The following is a 16,874-nucleotide window of genomic DNA, read 5'->3' as shown; positions in this document are numbered from 1 at the left end:
ATAGAGATTACCTTGTCTTATGTATATCAAAACTTATGATGACCAGATTATATGGTCTACACGTTTATGTGACTACCTACAAAAATCCAAAACTATGATAAGATATACAATTATATCATGTTACATTAGAATTTATATCATTACCGTGTTGATTTTAAGATTACCATTTTGGTAAAAAATAATTAATTCATGGTATTACATTTGAGTTTACAACATCACAATAGTGATTTTGAGTTTACCTTAGGTGTAAATTCATTAAATCAATGATTTGTAACATGTTGTGGATATTGACTTCAGAGGAGTCTGTTGAACTCGCTCTCGATGGCATCAATATCCCACATATACAATGGACATTAATATCGGTTCTAACCCATAAACTATAAAAGGGTTTAATGACCCTTGATTGGGGTCATTTATTATAGATCAAAGAAAATTGTGCCTTATTGTTGCTAAGGAACAATATCCATAAATATTATCAATAAAAATATCTTATAGAAGGAAAAATTGATCTATATTAAACATCAATAAGGGATAAAACATGAGCTAGGACATAAGATTTGAAAGGTTTTCAATCTTAAATTTCAAGCTCTCTAGGAAGTTGATTGTTTTTGCCGGATCTTCTAAGATCGCATAACAAAGACTCCCATTTCAATCATAAGAGAACCTAAATTCGAGGACAACAAGCTCATCAAGTATAATTCGAATTACTTGCTTCGAGATTTGGAATAATCTCATGACCCACTGATATTATTTAATATTGTCTATCGAAATATATTGTAACACTTGTTGTCAATGCATAACTATTGTGAGTATCATATTGGTGGATTTGATACTCGACAATATTTATGGATTTCTATATATTTGACAAGAATTTCATTAATTTCTTGTCAGATATAGATTGTACGGGAATCATTCCAATATGGAATGATATATGCCTAGTGGACATTTGTACCACAAACTCTATAATAACAGAAGCAAAATATTCCTGGTTCTTATGACAAGAAGAGGGAATAATTTTGGTCATCACTGATGTTTTGGTCTATTTCGCCACTATCATTCTATCTATGGACACTAAATTAACAATTGACGATATTTAATTATATCTTAATAAAGCTTGTATCTACAAGTCGTAGAAATATATATATCCTAATGTGTTTCCGTATGGAAACACAAGACAATATTGGATATGGCATATAGAAATGAGATAGGACTCATTTTGGTTGTATTATGCATATAACCATTCCCGGAAAACATGTTGCATATAAGAATTTTTCACACGGTTGATCCATTCAAGATTTGGAATGATCAACTTGGCCATCCAAAGAGATGCGTGAAAAATTAATAGCAGTTCTTTTGGTCATGATTTTCCCACGGTATCGATACGGTAAGTACCACAGGGAAACGGATTTTAAGACCCTCTTATCTTAAAATCAGATTGACTATCTTAGATTTCTTGACCATATTCAAAAGAATATGTATGGGTAGATACAAAGATTGTATGGACAGGTCGAGCATTTCTTGGTTGTTAAAGATACATATGTTAGATGATCTAAAGTGTGGAAGATCCACACCTAGCCATACATTTAGTAGATAATGCCTCTTGTTATGAGCATTATCCCGAATACTATTGAGCTTTTGTACCTACAATGAGATTGTTTGGTATAACAAAAGTTTAGTTACATATCCAAAAGGATAAATTAGAATTTAGAAGTATGACATTAAGTCATAGCAAGACCATTATTAGTAAATTGCTATTGCCAACTTCGTGTTGGAGTCAGGTGGACTAAAACAACCCTGACTTATGATTAACTACATATTCACTATATGCATATAGTACGTGGAAATATATGAAGATTTCCTATTTGCGAAAGATTGAGTTACGTTGTATACGTACCACTCTCACCACCCCAACATACATTGGTGGGTTTACACAGAAATTTGGGGATCAATATGAGATTTCAATCTCTATCGATTGTTCAATGTTTAGATCTCATAAGAAAGGATCTATTTGCATCCCATATGCTGGTATTAGTATAAATGAGCTTTTTCAGGCATTAGGGGGAGATTAGTAGTACCATATGTAATGCTCGGAAAATATTTTAATGCATAAAGCATTTCAAGCTCAGAATCACGTACTAAATTAACTGAACTTTGAGTTCAAAGAATTATTAATTTGCATAGTATTACAAATAAACTGGCATATGCATTTACTAATTATTAATCTAATGCAAGTATGTGCCAAAAGAGTAATAGTACTAAGTAAAACCACTCAACTCTCAACTGTAAATAAGAGGGGGAGCAGTATGACCATAAAGTAGGATTATTCATGCTAGCAATAGAAGACTTTCCTTCTAAAATAGTAAATGCAACTCAACCTTTTGATTGAAAGACACCTAGAGGACATTTTATGTCCCGTGGATATTTATAATCCACAACCCAGCTCAGAGGTGCACCAAAATACTAATGCTGTGATATCGGAAAGCCCTGACTCTCGTTTAACGAAGTCACGATAAGTTATTCAGGGTTCATTTTTGAATTTTGATAACCGGAGAATTATATCATATAAATGCTACATGAGTCAACTCATACTTCTCTGAATAAATTGTATACATTATTCCAAGTTATCCAGTTAATAAGACCATGGCAGAGTGCTTTGTCACTCTTACTGGAACTTGTTGAGTAAATTAAACTTATACATACAGAGATAGTCTTGCTGACCAGAAGAGAGGTGTTTTTGGTAGTAAAGCCAACACCTAGACGTACCTTTACTGTGGGTACAAAAGTGTTTTCATCCTAGAATGGATTGAGAACAATGAGGTGGCGAGATTAAAGTAAGACTAGTAGCACAAGGGGTTTACTCAAAGTCCAGAGCATTGATTTTCAATGCAGGTTATTCGCCATAGTAAATTATAAATTTTCGATACTAACTTTTGACTGGCAGTACAAAAGCATCTATCTTTGCAGTTGATAGTTGATAGATGTAGTGATTACATATGATCACTTGATTTCGTATATTCTGAAACTTCCGGGAAGGAGTTCACATATCCAATATTTACTTATATAAAAATTGCAATATATATTGTATATTACTTAAGTCAATATGGCTTAAAGTAGTTAAGTCAAATTTGGTACAATTGACTTTGTATGTATTCCTTAAATTGAAGGGATACATGATTGGTTACACATGGTGTTCATTTCGGAATCCTTGATTGGATTTTATAGTATTACATGATTATCAATAATCTTGACATCATTGGTAATGAACACTTGTCAAGAACACATTCTAATCTAAAGACAAAGCTTAGAAATGGAAGATAATGGTCTAAACGAAAATTTTATTTTGTGTTTAGGACCAAATTATCGTCTCCCTGGTTTTCGTGTAGTAAAGCTATCTATATCCACATCATATTGAGTCATTCAATATGAAGGAAAATCCTATGGTGATTCTCCCTCATGATAGAGAAAGACATGCGGGGAGATTGTTTTATGCCATAGTGATTGAATTGAGATAATGGGACATGTGGTCCATTATTCGTATGCTATTTATGTGCTAACACATATATTGCAAAAGTTTCCGGCCGGATATTATCTTTGCAATAATTTGCTATCTAATAGGAGCGCTATTCCTACCTAAGGTTGGTAGATTGAAGTTATGAATAACTTTGATACCTTAAAATAGCACATACGAACTTGGTATAATCCATGATCCGGTTACGTGGATATCATGATTCTGGTTATTTATGAGATCCCCGAATTCCATATCATTAAAACAAGCTTTACATGAATATGGAAAGACCATTCAATGGTTAATTCCATTAATCATTCTGACATTGTACCGTACAAGGCTACACATGAATGTGTATAGATTGACAGAATGATATATCACATACTGAAGTTATGTGGTATTAATTCTATTGAATCAAATGTCATTATCTATAAAGGTAATGCAGGTTGTGTTGTGTAGATGGATATAAGTTGCACTTAATGCAATATTTTGCATTAAGAAGGTTCTGTTTCATAGGTCATATGTGCATATGAATATTTTCAAACTAAATACTTGTGATAATCTCGAAGAGATATTCACAAGGTCTACTATACTCCACATTTCATATGTGTTGAATACATTGGTACGAAAGGTTTGCAAGTTTGAGGTGGAGAATCTCTCGTCTCTATGATTAATAACTTGTTGAAAACATCATATTGCACTCTTTTATTTGTATGAGTGTTTCCCTTTGGGTTTTTCATATAAAATTTTTAATGAGGCAATATCGACATAAGACTATGTCATATCATCCATTTTCCCGAAGGGATTTTTGGTGGATGATATTGGGAAATATGATACATTGTACTCTTTTCTTTATGTGAGTTTTTCCTTTTGAGGTTTCTCATATAAAGTTTTTGATGCGGCAATGTTAACATAAAGTTATATGCAATATCATCTAATTTTTCCCACCGGGATTTTTGAAAGACAATATTTGAAGCATATTGACCATAGGGTCAAAGTGTTATTGTACTATGACTTTGGGTTTATCTCAAGGGTCTACTAACATTGGTAGTTGTATATTATGGTGTTTCTCCTTATTTTTCGTACTGGGTTTTAAAGTGTTTTGCCTTGTATACCGGAATTACTTTGGTTTTTCCCACAGGGTTTTCTAAAGATTTTCCTCACATTTTTCTTGAAAGATTTTTGGGGTAGTTATATGTTATACCGCATCTCCTGATTTTTCCCATAGAGTTTTCAAGGAGTTTTTTGATTGATTACAAGTTCATGAGAAAATCAAATTGATTACAAGACCACAAGAAGAAGAAAATTGATCAAGGGGGAGTGTTATGAAGAAATTAGAATTAGTTATCAATTTTTGTAATGATTCATTAGATTAGTCATTAGGCGGTTATCTTTCACGAAAGGGTCACCATGAAAGGGTCAATCCCAAAGGACACCATACTCTTTAGACTTGTATATATATATGCAATCAATTCCATCAATGAGGATCAATTATTCCATTCTACTCTAATTCTCAACAACTGAGCCGGGTAGACGAGCTCACATGCTATTTGCCATTAGTAGGGTTTTCCGGTGTAATAAAAGTAGGGTTAGATCGAAATGGTACGGAGCATATTTCAAATATTTTTTTTCGGATATCCATACTTTTTTATCAAATACGAATATGAACTCGAATGTTGTAGATACATATACAAAATGGATAGTACAAATACTGACTCAAATTCATATATCTACAAAATTTAGTTTGTAGTAAGTATCGATTTGTTATCGCCAGAATTTGACCAGGATTGGTAGGCCAAATGTCAGAAGAAGCCCACGGTAAAGGAGTCCACTTAGCCAGGCTTATATCATAAGTTTGGCCAAATACAATGATAATTGGGCACTCAAGGTTCAAGCTGAGATGGGGTCACGGGCCTAATCCATGTTGAAGCCCAGTCTATTCGCGAGGCTAGTTCGGATTGCAGGAAGAGGCCGCACAAAAATGGACGCCCAGGCCAGATATGGACTCCGTTTTGGATGTTCTAGATATGCATGGAAAGCTAAGGAGATAAGCTTTCCAATACAACTGGAATCACGTCCAGATTCGCTCGGAGTTGACAGGAACTGCCGAAACAATAGGACGATCAGAATCTGCCACAATTATACGGCATGTTTCGGCTGATATTTGGAAGCTTCATGAAGATCTGGACCGGTGGAGGGAAGAGTCCAGATCTTGTTATCTAATCTTTGAGTCTTTATTGAGTTGTAATCTATCTCTAGTCTTCGCTTAGGAAAGAGTTTAGAGGTTGCATTGCATGGCAAGAAGTCTCCAGACTATAAATATGTACCCTATGACATTTGTAAAGAAGAACGTCATCACGTCTCGCAAACAACAATTCTCGGCGCATCGCCACCCCTAATTCTAGGGTTTCATCCAAGTAAGCGCCATGTTGCCCTAATGGCTTCTTGCGATCAGGGCAGCGTTGTTCTTGCTTTTACCTTGGTATTACTCGTACTGAAGCGTTTTTGATGGCGAGCAATGCTAGTTATCCTGATGTTCGTAGCATGGCTTTTAGTAAATCTATTGTGCTTTGTTGCTTTTCATCTACGAATATCATGTTGTTTTCGTGCAGTCATGTTTCAATCTTATGCTAGTTCTTGTTGTGTAGAATTAGTTGCACAGAGACAACACCCTGCTTCTTTTCTGTCTAGCAGATTTAATCTGTTACGGTTTGCTCTTGTACATAAGAGTTGGCATGATATCTGCTAAGTTAGGCCTTACAAACGGATTGGATGATCCGGTGATGTATTAGATGCTTTACCTTAGTCTTAATAGGGAATTGATCCGGGAATCGGCTCTTGCTAGTTCTTAGGCCTCTGTTTTTTGTTATGGTTTAGTTATTTATTACGTTTATTGGGCCCAATCACGTGTAGGATGTTCCGATCTAGCAGTGAAGCTTCGACCGTCGTGGATTAGATTCCTTAGATTTAATTGAAGCAGCTTTACACTTATTTGCTTTATTTATTGATATCCGGATAGATGCAGATCCAATCTGACACCGGGACTCGATCGGCTCTTTAAAGCCAATGCAAGAGTCGTCCCGGGGAGCCGACCACGGCTCGGACTTATGTTTCCACGTGTTTGTTTATGCAGGCAGATCATTGCAAGCACGTCCGCACCTTCCTGATCGGGTATAGGTCAGGTGGCACGCCCTGCGTCTTCACAAGCCACGGCGTGTGCTGGAATTGCGGGCCGTCGACGAGGGAGCAGTGCCTGCCAGCGCCCCGGCGACCTCCCGGCTCTTCGTGTTGTCTGTCGCTACTCGCCGGTGGGTTTCGACCAACAACACATTCTGGCACGCCCGGTGGGACCTTCATCAACAACAACGCCCACCGCAGAGATGGCAGGAGCTCAGGACCAAGCATCGGTTCTGCCGGTCACCAAACCTGTCACGTATGAAGAACTGACTACGGAGCACAAGCAAAAATATGATGAGATCAAAGCTTAGTTCGAAGCCGATCTCATCGGCTCTTTTGAGAGGACCCGCAACCATGGCGTCAGGTGGAAGGGGTTCTGACCAGAAGGCGCTCTCGACAACGTTGACTTGTCCGTGCCTTCAGAAGAGCGCACTAGGGCCCTATGCCAAGAGATGAACTACATGGTGGCTCATGCGCTTCATCAGCACTCAGAAAGCCTGGTGAACGAGCTTGAGCGCGTGGCACATCGCGTTGTCCAGGAGGTGATCAAAAACCAATACTCCCCATCGGGACCAATCCTGGGGAGCCACAGGGGAGAAGCTGCATTGCAAACCAAGTCGCCAGTGTCCTACTCGCTCGCGGCAGCAATACAGTGGAATTCGCCGATCTACGTCGTCCACAAGATCGGCGGTGATCCTGGAGAAGGCCAGTTCCTCACCGAGCCACCGAAAGAGATCCCGCACGGCTACACGTGCGCATACATCCCAGACAGCGTCAATCCAACACGCTCCGTGCAGTTGGTGAACCCAGGAGCTTCTGGAGCAGACGCAGAGAAACAAGCGTGGCTGGCAAAGTACGCTACTGGGACGACCTCTGAGCCATCGGCCCCAGGAGTTCTTAGTGTGGAGCAGGTCAGTGCAATACCGAGAGACCAGTTTGGCATCCTGCCCAAGAGAAAAGCGATCGGCTATTCCAAGCCGTATCCAAGTGACTACGACTTGATCCCATTGCAACCCAAGTATCAGCTCCCTGAGTTCACCAAGTTCAACGGGTCAGAAGGAGCCAGCTCCATTGAGCATGTGAGCCGATACTTAACGCAGCTTGGGATGATCTCAGTATTGGATCCGCTGAGGGTCCGGTTCTTCAGCCAATCTCTTACAGGCCCAGCTTTTGGATGGTACGCGTCATTGGCTCCAGATTCGATTCGAACTTGGAGGCAGCTGGAAGACCAGTTCCATACCCAGTATCACTCAGAGGCTGCTGAAGCTGGGATTGCCGACCTCGCCCAAGTCAGGCAGAAGCGAGGAGAGACTGTGTCAGAATACATACAGCGCTTCAGAGAGGTCAAGAATCGATGCTACTCATCATGTATCACGGAGAAGGAGGCAGTCGATCTGGCGGCTCTGGGACTCGCTAAGCCGATCAAGGATATGGCTTTCCAGTTGGAGTTCACATCTCTGACGCACCTGGTGCAGAAGTTGACGGCGTACGAGCTTTACCATCCCGAACTGTACCAGGACAAGTTCAAGCGCCATGTGAACATGGCCTAAGCGGATGAATCTGATGACTCTGGCGATGAGCAAGAAGTGGCCGTGGCAGAGTGGACTCAGGGGGCAAACCCCATCCCGTGCAAATGGATCAAACAACAGGGGCTTGTGAAGGGTTTCAACTTCGACGTAGCCAAAGCAGAGCAGATATTTGATTTGTTGCTCAAAGAAAAACAGCTGAAGCTCCCAGAGAATCACAAGCTGCCAACCGCACAAGAGTTGCAGGGGAGGCTATACTGTAAATGGCATCATTCGTTCACTCATGCCACGAGTGAATGCAAGGAGCTCCGTCATCAGATTCAATCGGCTATCGAGCAAGGCCGATTAATCCTGGCCCAACACACGATGAAGGTTGACACGAAGCCCTTCCCGCAAGCCAATGTGGTAGAGTTGTCAGACTTCACTCCTACGGGCCAGAATTTTTCATTCCAGATCAACATGGCGGGACCTGTACGCCGTCGTGACGAGCAAAGGAGAGAGGCCGTTTCTGGCAAATGGCCCCAGGACCAAAATGAGCCAGGGCGACAGCATATTACTGAAGAGCAAGTGCGTCACATCTGTAATCAGCTTCCTGCTTCCGATCGGCTTCTGGAAAAATATGAGTATCAGCACAAGCTACGTCGCCGATATCAATCGGAAGAAGAGGAGTACGAGTACCACACAGGGAGGATGCTGGGAAGGCGCCAGGCTATACGCGACCACTAGCATTGCCCGTTCTTCAGGTACTGCTGGAATTCCTGCATGAGCCGATTGCCCACTATAGATGATTGTCTGGAGTGCAGGCCTCGGACACGCCAGTCAGGCGAGACATCGGTGTTCCGGCGCTTGGGGCCCAAAGTGCGTCACGACGAACATGTTGAGCGGCCAACCAAGGGCGATTCCGAGCCAGAAGAGGAAGATAGGTACCATCACCCACGGTGGTGTCCTGACGGGCTTAATCGCTCGCAGAAGCGCAGAGTGCAGCGCCTGCGCAATCTAGAGGAGGCAGAAGCAAGGTACCTCGACGTGCTGAGGAAAGCGCGTCTGGATCTCGCGGAGCAAGTCAGGCACCCGCGAAGGGTGGAAAGGCGCCTTCCAAGGAGGGAGTGGCGCCCCAAGCGGCCAAGAGCCGATGAAAAGCCATCGGCTGATGTGAATATGGTGTTCGTGCTCCCGTCGGAGTTTTGGGCACCCCAATCGGAGGAATTGGCCGTCGCACAGCTGGATCTTGGCCCACAACCGATCATCTTCGAGAAGCCCAAGGAGAAAAGCTACAAGCACCTAAAGGGATTATATCTCAAGGGCCTCATCGACGGCAAGCCTGTGAACAGGATGTTGGTCGACACTGGCGCCGCGGTCAATCTAATGCCATACTCAGTACTGCGCCGATTGGGTCGTTCTGCTGCTGATCTTATCAAGACCAACGTGATGCTCAATGATTTCAATGGCCAGCCGTCGGAGGCACAGGGTGTCCTCAATGTGGAATTGACAGTTGGCCGCAAGACCGTCCCAACCTCATTCTTCATCATCAACAGTTAGAGTACGTATACAGTGCTGCTTGGGAGGGATTGGATTCACGCCAATTGTTGTGTTTCTTCCACGATGCACCAGTGTTTGGTCCAATGGGATGGCGATGAAGTGGAGGTGGTCCGTGCAAATGACTCCAGCGAGGTTTTGCTCGCAGAAATGAACAGTTGGGACGCAGAAGGTCAAGAGCCGATTTCAGGGATCGTGCCGGAAGACTGTGATCGGATCGAAGCGACAAAAAACGGGTTGAGGCTGGTCTTATCCACTGGCCTCACAGAATAAACACATTCTAGCATAAGCGGAGATTTGGTGATGAAATATGGAGACCCATACAAAAATTTTCGTCCGGATGAAGAACTACCGCCGGTGCTCCTACAGCTTCTTCGCCATCTGCTACTTCCACTCCTTCGCAGTTCCGGCCATCGACATCGGCTACTTCTGCTTCCATGTGGGCATGGGAGTGTCTGATACATTAGCCGATCGATCCGGCCAACAGTACTTCTGCATCGTCATCGGCTATTCCCATTCTGCGACACCATCGACATCGGCGAATTCGGCTCCTACAGGGTCAGGGCATTCGTCGCCTATGGACGGGTCCGCCTCGTCCGACCCCTGCGGACGGGGTCCGTCTCGCCCGACCCCCGCGGATAGAGGGTCAGGGCATTCGTCACATCAGCCGGCTGATTCAGCTTCCGTGCTCTTTCGATGCGATCAACATCGGTTACTTCATCCACGTCGACAAAGCATTTGAAGAGTTCTCTATGATTGCAATGTGCTGATTGGATTTTAGGCTACAGATGTTCGGCTTTCTAACAGCCGATAGTTGTGATGAGAATGCATTTTGGCAAGTACGGACCAAGCGGGATTTTAACCATCGGCTCATCAACAGCCAATTTGATTGGTAACATTCAAACCCACCATTGCATCATCATACAGTATATGCGTTTATCACTTGCACTAGCTTCCTTGTATGCTTAGTAGCTTCTACTTGTGTTTCGTGTATATATTTTGAGGTGTGGATGCTGTTGACCATGTGTGGTTAGGCTCATTTGAATATGTTGAATATCTGATACCGAGCATGGCTTTTATTCTTTTGAAAATCTGAAATATGGTCACCGCTTTACTTGGCTACTAGTATGTGTAGGCTGACTTTGCTTTTACTATCTTGTACATGCCTGGTAGCTATATCCTTTTCTTGGAATCATTTATGCAGCTCGAGTCTCAATGCTTATATGATAATCTTGTGCTAAATTACATTAAAATCTGAATGATGTCCATGTTGTGCTATAATGAAAAGATCCAGGTGGGTTTGTTTTGTCTCACTGATCTAGTTCGGGACTACTTGCTAATGCACTTTAGCATGAACTTGGACTAGGCTGTGAATGACCAAAACCTTGCTTTAAGCTTCTGATGGTTCAATGGACCTAGGCTTAGCATTGGTTGGTAAGAAGTGGCCTGATAAGCAAATAACCCCTCGCACAGAACAAAAGGCTTGTTTGAGTTTCAAATGCAATATGTTTTAACCTGCAAGACCTGAGGGCATGAGTAATCAAGTTTGTTAAAAGATCCTTGTATCGGAAAGAGCTCACTGGAGTAGGTACTTGCTGGTTTTTGCTTGTCATGCTTTAATGTACTAGTTGGTTGGGCTAAGTGGTGATGCTTTTTATTTTGAAAATCCTAAAAATTGCTTGCTCATGTTCTAATATAGATATATTCTTTTGAGCTTTTCTATGCGGTGTCTTTATGCTATACCCTCACTGTATATACATGCTAGCACTTGTAAATGCTTTGAGACATACCTGGAAGCTCACACTCACTCTTTGCATGACATAGCATATTTTTGTGGGGGGAAGAAATTTTTATCAATGATGATGGTTTGGTTTATGTGGACTGTTTGGCTAACCGAATATGATTCATCAGCTTTTAGCCGATTCACAATGATCTTTGTAGCGTCGGTTCGGCAAGTGATTATTTTGCAGGAGAGGCCGTATGTGTTGATGCTGAGCTGATGAAGCACGAGGATGATCACATAAGTCAGTGCCATCCATGGAATATGAAAACTAGGACCGGTCTGCAACAACATTGAGATTGGTCGAGGAAGGCGTGAGGCCGGTTCAAGCAATCGGTCACAAAGTCAGTTGGCTAATAGCCGATCTATCGGCTCGGGGGGGGGGGGGGGGGGACAAGACCATCAGTGGCATGAGAAGACAATTTGAGGAGATGATATTTTTATTTGGTTTACGGCTGGCGCTTAGAAGATTCTGTCATATTTGGCCAAACTTGGGGGGCATGTGTTAACGCCAGAATTTGACCAGGATTGGTAGGCCAAATGTCAGAAGAAGCCCACGGTAAAGGAGTCCACTTAGCCAGGCTTATATCATAAGTTTGGCCAAATACAATGATATTTGGGCACTCAAGGTAAGCTGAGATGGGGTCACGGGCCTAATCCATGTTGAAGCTCAGTCTATTCGCGAGGCTGGTTCGGACTGCAGGAAGAGGCCGCACAAAAATGGACGCCCAGGCCACATATGGACTCCGTTTTGGATGTTCTAGATATGCATGGAAAGCTAAGGAGATAAGCTTTCCAATACAACTAGAATCACGTCCAGATTCGCTCGGAGTTGACGGGAAACTGCCGAAACAATAGGACGACCAGAATCTGCCACAATTATATGGCATGTTTCGGCTGATATTTGGAAGTTTCATGAAGATCTGGACTGGTGGAGGGAAGAGTCCAGATCTTGTTATCTAATCTTCGAGTCTTTATTGAGTTGTAATCTATCTCTAGTCTTCGTTTAGGAAAGAGTTTAGAGATTGCATTGCACGGCAAGAAGTCTCCAGACTATAAATATGTACCCTATGACATTTGTAAAGAAGAACGTCATCACGTCTCGCAAACAACAATTCTCGGCGCATCGCCACCCCTAATTCTAGGGTTTCATCCAAGTAAGCGTCATGCTGCCCTAATGGCTTCTTGCGATCAGGGCAGCGTTGTTCTTGCTTTTACCTTGGTATTACTCGTACTGAAGCATTTTTGATGGCGAGTAATGCTAGTTATCCTGATGTTCGTAGCATGGCTTTTAGTAGATCAATTGTGCTTTGTTGCTTTTCATCTTTGAATATCATGTTGTTTTAGTGCAGTCATGTTTCAATCTTATGCTAGTTCTTGTTGTGTAGAATTAGTTGCACGGAGATAACACCCTGCTTCTTTTCTGTCTAGTAGATTCAATCTATTACGGTTTGCTCTTGTACATAAGAGTTGGCGTGATATCTGCTAGGTTAGGCCTTGCAAACGGATTGGATGATCCGGTGATGTATTAGATGCTTTACCTTAGTCTTAACAGGGAATTGATCCGGGAATCGGCTCTTGCTAGTTCTTAGGCCTCTGTTTTTTTGTTACGGTTTAGTTATTTATTACGTTTATTGGGCCCAATCACGTGTAGGATGTTCCGATCTAGCAGTGAAGCTTCGACCGTCGTGGATTAGATTCCTTAGATTTAATTGAAGCAGCTTTACACTTATTTGCTTTATTTATTGATATCCGGATAGATGCAGATCCAATCTGACACCGGGACTCGATCGGCTCTTTAAAACCGATGCAAGAGTTGTCCCGGGGAGCTGACCACGGCTCGGACTTATGTTTCCACGTGTTTGTGTATGCAGGCAGATCATTGCAAGCACGTCCGCACTTTCCTGATCGGGTATAGGTCAAGTGGCACGCCCTGCATCTTCACAAGCCGCGGCGTGTGCTGGAATTGCGGGCCGTCGACGAGGGAGCAGTGCCTGCCAGCGTCCCGGCGACCTCCCGACTCTTCGTGTTGCCTGTTGCTGCTCGCCGGTGGATTTCGACCGACAACACGATTTACTTAAGGGATGATTTCGGAATAACAAAACTATTACGCAAGTAGAGATTAAAGTGTACATGTAAACAAAGATACATCGTTGAAAATAAAATATTTATTTTAAATAAATATTTTAAAAATAAATATATAAACATAGACAAATATATAAAATAAGTAATTGTTATAATGAAAAATTTATATAAAAATATATTACATCAGTAAGTAAATATATTATGGTACTAAATACTATTCACATCATTTAAATAAAAATAATAATATATTTATAGCGTGGTATCGAGATTTGCTTTATCTTATATGAAGATGGTCGGGCTGATAGTCTTTTTCATGGGTACGGCCTATGGACTGTAGGAATGGGCTGGCCTGGTTGTTGATGCTTCATGGGCTTGGATCCCACTGGCAGAGCCCACCTCCTTCCGCCACTAGTCGCCTCCTATTATTTAGGAAGCCACTTTGTACATCGCCTTTGATCGGAAGCAAGCAGAAAAACAGTTGATAATGAAGAGATTGTATAACGAGATAGAGATAGTAGCAGTAGCCACCGTCGAGGTCGTGTCAGTGTAGCTTGCTTTTCAGGTTCAGGCAGCAAGATAGCTCTTGCGGAAGGCTGAAGCGAGGAGTCTTTTTGCAACAGGTCAATGCTGGCAGCTTGGGGCTGCCACAAGGCAAATGCAGACAGCAGGGGCAGACACGGACTGAAATGGCAGCCAAGAGGGACTGCTGCTGGCTGGTTTTTGTTTCCTCTTTACTGGTCTTGCCCGTGAGGACTGAGGTACCAGCCAAACCAACTACCACGCGAGTCATCGTGTTTCAAATCATTTTATTGTCTGATTTTTTTGAGATCTATTTATATGTCTTTTTAGGTTTAATTACGCACTGAAGGTAATTAAGTAACACCTACGAGGCTTCAAAATATATCAGGCATCACATTCTCAAATTTGTCCCCCTGAAGACGAGTAGGCGGACGTATATAATTTCTAAAAGGAAAAACTCATTAAATCATACAATCTGTAGAGGCAAAACAGCAACATACAATCAGAAATACTACCACACACACATACAAAAACACACACACCAAAAAAGATGTATGTAGTATCACTCTATTCTAGGAGGTGCTATTATATATATAGGCTAAACAAACTACATTCGCACTAGCTCCCATGTAGTAATGTTCTCCCTGACTTATCCGGATCGATCCCTATGTAGCTAAGAAATTTGACCAAGTAAACCTGATTTATTCCTATGTTATTAACTACCACCTGTACATCTTTCTACCTGCAGTCCACGCATGAAAACATTTGGGCGAGAAGGGATGGGGGGATGCCATGTCCATCAAGCTACGCGAGTTGATCGATTCTTTTCATTAGAGTACAAACTTAGATACGCTAGCTGAATTGATGTAGCAACAATATATACTGACATTACCATAAGATGCCCCTAACTAGCATAACACATGCAGGAAGAGAATATACTTTGCTCTCTTCAAAAGGATGATTACAAATAGGTATAACTTGGAGTTTAGACGGAGCATCTTGTGCTCCTAGCACTAATTTCAACAGCAACAAATTAAACTCGACCAAACAGCTCTAGGCTGATTACATTGAAGGACAGTTCTTGATTGCTTGAATAACGGCTTGCTCCACTGCATGTGCATCGATTAGGTCCTCAGCTTCTTCCTGCAGCAATTTCAATAATGAGCATACAAACCGAAATGGGTATTATTTCAACAGATAAACAGACTGATATATGGTCTTCAGTTCCTTGTCATCATGATTATCCATGATGGATGAGGGAGACACATAAGGTAGACCGTAGTGTGTGTATGTGGTGTTTGAGAATTCCCACCTCTCCTACAGCTTGAAGACGAAATGATCCAGCGCAGGTAGCCCTGGCCTCAAGCACGCTTAGCCCAATCTCATCAAATGCCTCAAGAATAGAACCAAGCAGTCCTGGGCTACACTTGTCCATGAACACATTGATCAGGAAACCGTTCTCTAGGACCTCAACACTCACCAATGGTTGGCGAACATTGGCGTGTTGTGCGGATGCGATCTCTTGGTTCAGCTTTGCGATTTTCTGCTTCAGATCTTTGATGTATGATGATGCGTCAGCGATTATGGACATGTTATCTCCCTGCATGCCACATGGCTTACACAACTTCAGTTTCCAGGTCAAAGTTGAAATGATGTGAAAGAAGAATGAGGGTTAATGGAAAACAGCATGGCTGCAAAAGTACAACTTTCTATTAACTTCAGTACATAAGTCAGAATTCATTAGCTACTGTACAAACAACTTTGTTGTTTTGACTTATTTCTTGGCTAGCAAATTTTGAGGCTGTTTATTGGTTCAGGCATAATGGAACTTTGGGCCGGATTTACGAAGGTTTATGTTGATTCTCATGAAGTTATTAGCACTATTACTTTGCAAGAAATCAATAATCGATTAATCGATATGTATGTATCATACATATGCAAGATAAACCATATTCAAGTAAACTAAATCATCAGCCCTTCATTCTGAGGTGCAAACCCCTAACAGTACACGCAGCAAGGAGATCGATTGTTCTTCCGAAGAACGAATAATATATGAAATGGAGTACAAAACAATCTTGACAAATAGGTGAGACGAAGATGAAAATTACCGCATGAGAATGAGTAACGCTTCGGAGAATCTGCAGCTTCTCATGCAAAACCCCTCCCTTCTGCTCCCTGGACACCATCTCCCTCTCTTGGAAGGCCGGAAGACACTCTTCCCCTCTCTATCTCGCCCTGTCCTTGCTTTCTCTGTGGGTTGAACGAGTCTGCTATGGCCAGGAGGGCTATTTAAAAGCGTTGCTCCACACATGACCCCCTGGCATGAGAGTCGGGTGACGGTTATACATGGAAGGCTTTTACAATCTTCTAAGGCTAAACCATGATTGCATTTTTTTTCTTTGAAAAAAAGGTCGACTGCACTCAAAATAAAATCTTGTTGTTGGGATACAGCTACTACTAGGCTAAATACAACCACACACAATTAATGTTTGTTACCGCGTTAGCACGCAACCAGCTGATGTGCACAATCATTGAATTAAAATTAGTATATACAGATAATCAGAAAGATCTGGATACGTTAATCTTCAGGCTGGCTGTAGATACTATTTCCCCTGACACGCGCGGTTTTTGATTAGTACGTATGTATGTACTAGCTACTAATAATTTGTTGCATGCACGGTCAGTATTAATCGGGCAGGGAACTAGTTTTAACCGGGGGTTTCCGCCAAGTACTAATGAGAAGTTT

The 16,874-nt window shown here is 42.0% G+C and overlaps 1 protein-coding gene across 1 annotated transcript; it reads right to left on the bottom strand.

Annotated features, from left to right (window-relative positions):
• Window positions 1–14,926: 14,926 nt before the first annotated feature.
• Window positions 14,927–16,443, bottom strand: LOC120665881. The gene is made up of 3 exons (XM_039945583.1): window positions 16,237–16,443; window positions 15,441–15,728; window positions 14,927–15,271 (listed from the first exon to the last, which is right to left on the bottom strand). The coding sequence occupies exons 1-3, from the start codon at window positions 16,312–16,314 to the stop codon at window positions 15,191–15,193; spliced, it is 447 nt and encodes a 148-aa protein (XP_039801517.1). The 5' UTR covers window positions 16,315–16,443; the 3' UTR covers window positions 14,927–15,190.
• Between the last annotated feature and the right edge of the window lie 431 nt (window positions 16,444–16,874).

This window comes from Panicum virgatum, chromosome 3N, assembly GCF_016808335.1.
Source record: "Panicum virgatum strain AP13 chromosome 3N, P.virgatum_v5, whole genome shotgun sequence".
In the NCBI taxonomy this organism is placed as follows: domain Eukaryota; kingdom Viridiplantae; phylum Streptophyta; class Magnoliopsida; order Poales; family Poaceae; genus Panicum; species Panicum virgatum.
This window is presented reverse-complemented; position numbering and strand designations above follow the sequence as displayed.